Consider the following 10,403-nt stretch of genomic DNA (forward strand, 5'->3'; position numbering starts at 1 on the left):
TATATGCGCGCGCACGCACACACATACTTTGTACACATAGAGCTTATTTAATTGATGTGGTAACCCTTCGTTGTCATATTTTGTAAAGTTTCACTGAATATCACTTTGAATCAAATTGGCCAATTGATGCTGCCATTCTAAAACTCCGTCTAATATGAACAAAAAAATATGGAATATATTTTGAACATTCAATGTGTGTTTTATTGATAATAACTAGGGATGTATCGGATCGTAAAATTACCGAATACCGGATATTCCGGATAGAATAATCGGATATTCGGTATTCGCGAATTTCTTCGAGTCGGATATCCGACATTTTCCGACATATTCTGAGAAAGTGTCTTCTAAAAAAAATCCTATAGAAAAAAAGATTGTAATTTTGTAACAATGTATAAGATATTAGTTGCTTTCCATTTACAAGTGAAACTGAGTCTGAAATATTTTATACTCAGCTGAGTATTTTATATTCAGATTAATGATGTCACTACTTGCTTACTTTGGTAAAAATAGTTGTCATATATATAGGTAAACACAAATTTATAACCTCACTTTGAAATGAATTTACGAGACTCACTAAAGCACACGGTCTCAATCTTGTAGATTATAGGTAAAAACTCAGTTGAATCTCACTCGTCAGAATGCAAAAGGAACGCGCATTCAACTAGTTATGACGTCACAAGTGAGAATTATCTGAGAATCGATGTAAATGGAAAACAACTATTATAGCATCATGAATTAATATGCATGTTTATTTCTAGAACATTTGTATAAGAAAAAAATCAACAATTTAATGATCAAATTTAATGATTAAATTTCAACCAGATATATTTCCGGATACTTGTGATATCCGGCTATCCGGATAGTAAAAAAGTGCCGGATAATACCGGACATTTTCCTAATAATAACATTATGAGTCAAATAACAATATGTTTAAAAAATTTTTGAACATGTACATGTAAAAAAAATAAATTTTAACATACAATAAAAAGATGTAATTTCTTTATTTTTAATTTTTTAATTAATTTTTTAAATAAAATTTTAGGATAGTACTTCTAAAATGTAGTACTTTTAGGTGAAAATATGTACTAATATGTATTTAAAAAAAAAATTTTTTTTCGAATATGAAGAAGTTTTATTGTTTTTTTCTTCAAATATAGTGTTTCTAATACAGTGTTTTTTAATAGTTTAATTGTCTCAATCAAGAGAAGAGACTTCAAACTTCTGATTGATATCGCATGACGCTCAATTACAATTTATGTCGTAGTCATACAGAAATCCAGATTACGGGATTATTAAATCATTTTGATGATCCGTTGTAATAACGAAGAATTAATTAAATTTATGGAATTTTTTCTTTTTCAAATATAAAATTTTTATTGTGTGTTTACTGTTAGATACAATACTGGAAATAATCCTATCTTTTTACATACAGAAGTTGTTTTTATTTTTTAATTTTTTAACGATTATTTTAATAACTGATGTTTTATTATCACAATGTATTGATATTTTATATTTATTATGAAAATTAACAAGCATTTGTATTAGACAAATCGCGATTATTATAATAATCGGATAATATTGCGATTGCAATATGGTATGATAATTACGGTTTACTCAATTCGTTTAATGTATTTGCATGTAAAAACGAAATAATTCATGAAGCAACTGATGTTGTATTCTCATTATACATATATATAAAATATTAACTATTTTTAAGTACCTACTATTTTGCACTAAGCTTCATCTTTACTGTTATATTCATTTATATTTGCAAATAAAAATATAACTCTCATATGTACTCGCACTGTCAAGTGCGACTGTAACACAGTAGTGTTGTAACACGAGAGACAAAAAGCATTAAGTAGAAATATATAAAACATATCACATGACGCGTGAACGTCACTACATACATGTTCATGATATTGACAACGTTATTGACAATGTTTGCTACTATTAGCTTTATCCGGAATTCTTATGTCAACGAATTTTTAATTAAAAAATTATTCAGAAATTAAAACTATAATAAAAAATCTAACATTTTTTGACATAATGTCTAATTTTTTTTATATAATGTTATCCGAATAAAATTGGTGCAGTCAATATCAAGATTTCGAGATTAATGATTCAACAATGTAAATGTAATTGGTAATACATGAGGACATATATATATATAAAGTTATATTGTTGAATACAAGATTATGATATTGATATTATGCTACTTTTAATTAATGCCGACTAGAACGAAGGAAATATGCAAAAATTCACCTAGCATCTTTAACACTCTCCTAGATGATCGTCCAGGATAATGTCTGCAGTTTCTCGACTCAGTTCTACCTGGGACAGTCATGTTCGACTTTCTGAGCTTGAGGCCGATCAGCACGTAGAGAAACGTAATCAGACACATCGGTATCACGAAGAACAGGAACGTGGAGAGCTCGAACGAGTGGCTGACGATGATTCTCTTGACTGTGCACATCACCATGTCCGGATGCTCGTTATGTCGGACTACACCAAACTGCAAGGCTTGTGGTAGTGCGAACAATAACGCTACTAGCCATATTATCAGGATCAGTTTAATCGCACGGGAGAGATTCGATAAGGTCTGCGAGAGGAATGGATGACAGATTGCCACATATCTTTCGACGGTAAAGGAAGCAATAGTGAGTACTGATGCATTTGTGGATGTCTCCGATGCGAGGCCACGCAGTACGCAGAAACCCTCACCGAAGATATAGGGATACTTGCACCAGACCAGGTACATCTCCGCTGGTAGACCCGACACTAATAGCAACAGGTCTGATACGGCCAAGCTAAAGAGATAATAGTTCGTGGCGGTGTGCATAGACTTATTGCGCGCAATCACGATGCACGTGCTGACGTTGCCGATGATGCCCGTAAGGAAGATTGCCGCGTAGATTATAGTCACTGGTATTACCACGTACAGAGAATCCCGATATGAGCCGGACGACATGCTCGTCGATCCTAAGACGTCTACGTACGTATCATTGAAATAATGCTCCGATGACGACGCCAGATCACCGTAGCTGATTTTTAAGTAAGTGCTGTTTGATAGGATGCGGGCCATCCCAATCATTTGATGCGTGCGTGCTTGGAAAGTCCTTTACTCCTTACATTAATAATTTTTTAATTTTTTAATAATTCATAGCAAAATCAGGACATTTTTTTCTTTTTGTTAATTCTTGTCGATTAGCTTCATATAATAAAGTTTTGGTCTGCTGTGTGCATCATTACATTCTTTTTCTTTTGTTTCAATATTTTTTCGTTTCATTTTATCATAAATAAATTAATCTCTCATATGGAAAAGATAGGAACGAAAAAAACTTGATGTCTAATTCACTTAATTTTGAAATTCAATCTCAAAAGAGTTATCAAATGAAATTATGATATAGATCCTATTTTTGTATATTGAAATTATAGATACTCTTATATCTACTGTATAAATTTGTTTTGCTCCTTGACATTCTGGATCACTTGCAATAATTAATTCTTTTCTAATAATTCGAAGTGAAATTCAGACGTACTTTCAGTTTTTCAATTGGTTTTATATAATAAATTTTTGCATGCATTGTTAAGTTCATCATCTTCTTCTTCTATTTAAGTTTTTGTCATGCAAATAAATGTTGCAAATAAATTAGCCTCCTATAAAAGATAAGAACGAAAGAAACTTGCGACCTATTATTTAATTTTGCAGATTAATTTCCAAAAGTTGTCGAAATTACGTATAGGACTTGTATCTGTACTCAAGATATATATTCAAGATCTTCCCACATTTACTATAGAAATTCGTTTCAAATAGGGCGATAACTTATTATCATTTATTTTATTACTGAAGCATGTACGAGCTTGAGATCACGAAACTCATGAAATGTTTCACGAAGTGAACTGAAGACAAATGAAAACAAATGTGTTACGATGTCGCTTTTTATCAAACACCAATTCGAAATAACTATTTTTTTATATTTTCGTGTCGATAAATTGTTGTTTATTTAACTTCCTCATATATGTGATAGGTAGAGAGCACGTGACGATTCTTTTTCCCACTCAAGACTGATTGCGCGATTTTGCTCGTGATTTGTTTGCTTCTGGACGTTTGTTCACGCAAAGTACCACCACTACAGACGCCGATCGAATCACGACTGCCGACGGTGTCGACGCGCCGAAGAACGCCGGCTGTCCATTTCATCCGGCTGCTTCAGCGCTGGCGCGCCAATGTTTCTCGATGCTTCATATCTACCGGAATTTTCCCCTTCTGCTTCTATATCGTTTTACTTTGGATCATAAAAGATAATAATAAGGACATCCTTGTTATTTTTTCTTAGAGTTCTTGAGTTGTATATCCGTCCTTCACGCACGCATACAAAATAAGCACATTCAATCTTTATGGTGGACATTTATTTGCCGAAATGCTAACAAATTTACGATTTTATCCATTCCTGACACAGACTAAGTTATTTTTATATATTTATTCATTGGTTCAGGTCATTCTCTCACTCTCTCGCAAATCCTTTTGACATTTTTCTTCTATTTCAACATACTCCTTTAAATATAAAATAAATAATGAAAAAAGTTGCTGTATATAAAAATATAAAGAACAAAATAATCTGAAGATAGTATCTTATATAATCAAAATTGTGATATTTTTATAAACTCCTCTATAAATACAACAAGTAATTATCTAATAGCAATTATGAAGCATTGATGAAGCCGTTCTACAATCGTGCGCATTTCCATACATGTATCTTGCGCTTCATTACATAAGTCGAAACTACATAAACTTGCTTCGAATCGAACAGCGCAGAAAATAAGTAATAATAAAATTGCTATCTGTGAGAAAAATAAAATTATTAATTGTATATGGAAGTATTGTATATAGAACTACTTTAATATTCTCAAGGGCTTTGTCAATAACATAAATTCAAAACCGCTTATGTAGTGAGGCACACATTTATCGTGTAATTTATATTTATCTGTTAAATTAATTTGCGAGAAATAATCAGATTATTCAAGAGCATTACTACGCATTAAAACGGATTATTATACTTCGCATTTGTTCTGATAAGTGTTATAGCTCTGTAATAGTTTGTATTCCAGGATGCTAGCGTTATCAAAACAAGATAAAGTGCGTCGGCGTTCGTCTCTACTTTCGCAATTTGCGGCAACCTTAAGATTGCAGAGACTGTCATAGACATCATTAAGGCCCGTAATGCAACATAATCACCTTTGCCAATTAACACTTGAAATACTAGTCCTTCCCTTCCCCCCCTTAAAATTCTGGTCTCTCTCAATTTACCGTGCTTTACTGTACTTCCTTTGTCTTTATTTTTACCCTGTGTTCCTGAAAACTGTCAATTCATCCACCTAATCTAACCTTCTTCTCTCCATTTACAAACGGTTCCTAAGGGCACGTTTAGATTCCTACCCGAATGCTTCCTCCTTATGTTATCTTTATTATTCGATAAGCAATAAGAATAAAATGATAAAATGAGTGTCATACGGATCCATGAATATAGCCTACCTAAAGTGTCGGCTATTTACTTCAATTTTAATCATGCTGTACAACTTTTAAGAAACTATATACTTGATAATTTTGATAATTTATTATTTATTGCTATACACTATTTATTATTAATTGATATTTTACGAACGATATCGTGCAATTTGTACGTCAATTCTTTTCTGCAAAAAAAGAATTCATGAAAACGTATCAAAACTGTTACTTTTGTCAAAGTCTATCGTAATAATGCTCTTGAGCTCATGACCTGTTAAGTACAAATTAAGTTGCGAGTACCTAAATAAAAAGTGCATAGTGTGCATTGTATTGATTAACAATTCTTAAGCCTTTACGTTAATTGATCATTTGGACCGTACTGTGAAGCTGACCTGCATCTAGTTTAATTATCTTGCTTAATTAATATCTTTAGTAACATTACACGCAGTCAACCATTCCCGTCCTTTGTTGTATCTCATCCTAAGAACAACGTAAGAACCATTTATTATTAGGACTTTATTAAGTATTAATTACGTTATTAATAGATAATGTTAAACATCGAGACACTAATCTTCATAAATAGAATCAAGTAAAGAGAGAAAAAAAAATTGACTTTTACAAACAACTCATTAATTTAAAGCTTAAATTAGAGTTGTAAACAAAACATTTTCGAAATCACGAACGCGTGAATACGATACATTTGAATTATAATCATTATTTTTTTAAAACTGACGTTTTATAATTTCTTAAGAAATATACATATATAAGCGCACGCACACACACGCGCACGCACACACACACACACACACACACACACACACACACACACACACACACACACAACAATATATGTTACTTGGAGATTATACTTCTGTATAAAAAATATTGTATTAAAAATATTGCGATAATTTTCATTTACATTCAAATCGACATATTATGTTTGAAATAGAATGTAGAGAACATAAAAAATATATTTACAGATCGCATTAAGCATGAGATACAAATAAAAAGCATAAGTAATAGAAACAGGAAACAATAGATTTCAACCTATCCAAAACCGTGTATTATGATATACACGATTTTTGATAGGTAGAAATCTGTTATTTCCTATTGCCTATACTTTTCAATTGTTTCAAGCTTTACTTCGTAATACGAACTTATCTCGACGATATCGTATTTTACACCTTCAACGTTTGTATGCGAGTTTACGATACTTGAGAATGCAAGAAAATGTCATTATTATATTTCAATGATATGATAACGCAAAATGCTTTGCTTTTTCTATTATATAGTGGGAATTGGCATAAAAATTGTTATTATTGTATGATCTGCACGATATTACACGTAAAGTAGCAGTTAATAATAATAAATGATATACACAGTTGTTGTAAATAATATATTATTAAAATTCTCGAATACAATACTCTAAAATTAAAATTGCATTAATTATATTAGTAAGTATGTGTCATGATTAATGGATTAATAATATGACATTATTCGATAAACTATAATACCGTTTGACAAACCATACTTTCTTAATTGAGATTACATGTAATACTTGATATTATAACGTAATTATAATTAAAGATAATAAACCACCGGTATGCAGTATCCAATTAATGCAAACTGAATTTAATTGTAGAATCTCCATTCAGGAATCGAAATGTCACAATTAAATAAGCATTTCTTCTTTTTGAATTAGAAGTACTGTTAATTAAAAAAAAGAAAACTTTATTTTTCCGCCTGTACTTTGTAAGTATTTTAGGAAAGCATTCACGATCCGCGATATCAGTTACGGGATATTGTGTATGATAAAGGAGATATGAAGTATGCGCTGATATACGAATATAATATGTCTCAAAATTATGCAATATCTGCCGATATGAAATTTTTCTATATTAATATGTAGAATTATAATAGTAATATAATTTTATGCTTATTATAGAATGATACAACATAATTACAAATGATTGTATGTAAATTCAGTATTTAATGCAACATTTCATCCAATATTTTTTTCACAAGCGAAATATTTATTTATCATATTTAGCATATTTTTTTATCAGCCTCTTTCATTACTTAGATAGCACAAGACATCTTTAGAATCATCCTGAATATGTCTTAGGATTTTCTGAAAACATTTTGAGAACATTTTGAGAACAGTCATGTATCCACGAAACGTCCTGAGGACGTCTTCAGGATTTATTTAAGACAATTTAAGATATAATTTAAGACAATCTTAAGGGAGGACAGCTTCAGAGCGCTTCTAGGGCAGTCTGAAAAAACGTTCTGAGATACAATATTACATTGCTCTTCGCTCTGATGAAGTGAACTGCAATGTTCACAAATCGTTGGCATTTTAAGAGTGGATTTGGACACGGAGATAATCCGCGAAACGCATAATTTCTGTAAAGTGATGTTTATATATTTTCATGTACACCTTACATGAATTCGGGAACGCTTTAAAAAAATTCTTTTAATTCTTAAATATTTGATAAATAATTTACGCGACTCGAGAAGATAATAAAATTTTTTTATTCCTTTTTTTCTGTAAACTTTACAATTGAAGTTAAAAATATTTTATAAAAATGAATTTTTATCCGCGAAAAGTTTAATTGATATTATTATCACATCTATTTTTAAAAAAATCACTTTAAAACTTAGAAAATTTTATGTATGTTTTAATGTATATTTTAATGTATATTTTCGTTAAGCTTTGTTTAATAATGTTTCGAGCTATAGCGTTTCAAAGTAAAACAAAATATTGAAAAAGTTATGCATAATTGTCAATTTTCAAATATTCAAACTTAGAGTTCTCATTTTCAACTTAGTAAACGTAAAAATTATCTACTATTTCCATATCTATCGATTCCCTAGATCCGAAAACGAGCCATCATCATGACTTAAAATTGCAATTCTTTCGAAAAATAGCAAATAGGCTCTACGACTTTATAGGGATTATTTTTAGTGCCTCAAAATAATCGAATAAAGGCTGATCAAAATCCATGAAATGCATGTCTGAGCCTCTTTGTTAGTTAGGCAAATTATTTATTATTATATTATGTTATATATTGCACCTTATAATTGTTATAATGGATATTGAAACTATAATTTAAAAAATCTCAACAGATATCATTGAACATTATTAACTATGAGGAAATAAACCTATTTAGAAAAGGAGTAAACAATTAATTGTAAACTTGTGTGCAACATCTTCCAAATAAAAACTATCATCTCATCCACGTTCTTTTGCTATCATTTATTCTCTAGTAGAATATCTATTTACACGTAAAACAAACATAAGACAGATTTAATTTAACTATGAAATAAGCGTAATAATTTCCTAGTTCGAAATACAAGATAGAAGAAGAAAGGCATCAAGTGTCATCCATAATAACGTTGACGTATATTCGGTGCAGGAACTTTCACCTGTAATCATGATGATAAGTATAATTAAATTTGTATAAGCACGCGATTACTTATGTAATAATCGGTATTATAATAAGATTTGATTGAAATATTTCATTAAACATATAAAAAATACAGAACTATTTATTTATTAAAGCTTTGTATTTCGTTCTTTAAGTCAGTGAGAGCAAAAGTATTAATACAGTGAGAGCAAAAGTATTAGTACACACAAAAGATCTTTTTAAAGAAAGCCTTATTTTTTTAAAATAAGCAATTTAATTACCAATTTTTTAACAATAAATGAATAAATTTTGCACTTATTAAAATTATTCTACCTAAACAGACATATAATGATTAAAATATGTTATTTTTAAAATAAACAAAGCTAAAAAATTAAATTATATTTAAACGCACAAAAAGTATTCATATAGTTGAAATAAGATTTAACTTATAACTTGTAAGATCATGAATATGAAGTTCTTTTGTTTATATTAAGAGGGAATGTACTCATGAATAAAATTGCAAATTAATATTTATTTTTTACAAGTATAAATTTCTATATAAAGTTTTGATATAAAAAAATGTTTCCTATATAGTATTTTTGCATTCACTGTACTTATAACATTAAACAAATATATTTACGAGACGATACACCAAAACTTACCTGAAAATGATTGGTAACACCGTAGTAAGGATATACGCCGCCAAGGACATAGCGATAATAACCATTATGTCTGATGCGATACTCGCCCAGTTTAATATCCTGCGGGATTTTCCACGTAATGGTCATCTGACTCGACCCTAGTATCACAGAAGTTCGTTTCCATTGAAATCTAAAAACCCACATATGTTCCATTATGATTTATTACGCTATGAAAGGTAAAAAATGAGCCATAGCTAGAAGTTAAAAGAAAGAATGGCATTTCGTATTCTAACATTTGTCTAATTATATCGATATGTAGATACATCAAAATGGTTGTACGCAATAATGCAATTTGATACACGTACTTGGTCTCCCAATCGGCATCCGTGGCTATTGGTATCCAAACTTCATCATCGCCTAATCGTTCCACGGTTAAGAACGTGCTCTCGGTCATTAAATTGTTACGAGGATGACCAGCGACCTGCAACAGAAATAATAAATAACACTATACGTCGTATAGCTGTGCAAATTTGTTCCTCCTCGATCTATTATTGTTGCGCTTCATTTGTAATCGAACACGCGAAGCATGTATCTATCTACCCGAAGATAAACGAGAATGCTTCTACCTTAAAATACGATCTTTATTTGGAAAAAAATCGCAAAGCGACGTGTTTTACATATTTACCACAGTCAGATATCGTAAGCAGCGTTCGTGCGAAAGAAGTTTTCCCAAGCGATCAATATGAACTGGGGGGGGGGGACGACAGAAGTTTAAACTTAAGCTACCGTCGCGTAGTACACAGACTGTGATTCTATTGTTACTACGTGCTTCTACGATGCACC

At 30.7% G+C, this 10,403-nt stretch overlaps 2 protein-coding genes across 2 annotated transcripts in view; both read right to left on the reverse strand.

Moving 5' to 3' along the window:
* The window catches only part of LOC105618127 (neuromedin-U receptor 2-like), a 30,981-nt gene extending 27,896 nt beyond the window's left edge, over nt 1–3,085 (reverse strand). The window contains exon 1 of the mRNA XM_012199668.1: nt 2,266–3,085. Coding sequence (XP_012055058.1) covers nt 2,266–3,085 — 820 coding nt within the window. The remainder of the gene's footprint in view (nt 1–2,265) is intronic.
* Nucleotides 3,086–8,750: 5,665 nt separating this feature from the next.
* Nucleotides 8,751–10,403, reverse strand: part of LOC105617928 (neutral ceramidase) — a 58,201-nt gene continuing 56,548 nt past the window's right edge. The window contains exons 12-14 of the mRNA XM_012199462.1: nt 9,926–10,041; nt 9,582–9,750; nt 8,751–8,938 (exon numbers count right to left, since the gene is read on the reverse strand). Of these exons, the coding sequence (XP_012054852.1) occupies nt 8,894–8,938; nt 9,582–9,750; nt 9,926–10,041 (330 nt within the window). The 3' untranslated portion in view covers nt 8,751–8,893. The remainder of the gene's footprint in view (nt 8,939–9,581; nt 9,751–9,925; nt 10,042–10,403) is intronic.

Source organism: Atta cephalotes (assembly GCF_000143395.1).
Source record: "Atta cephalotes unplaced genomic scaffold scaffold00015, whole genome shotgun sequence".
NCBI lineage: Eukaryota > Metazoa > Arthropoda > Insecta > Hymenoptera > Formicidae > Atta > Atta cephalotes.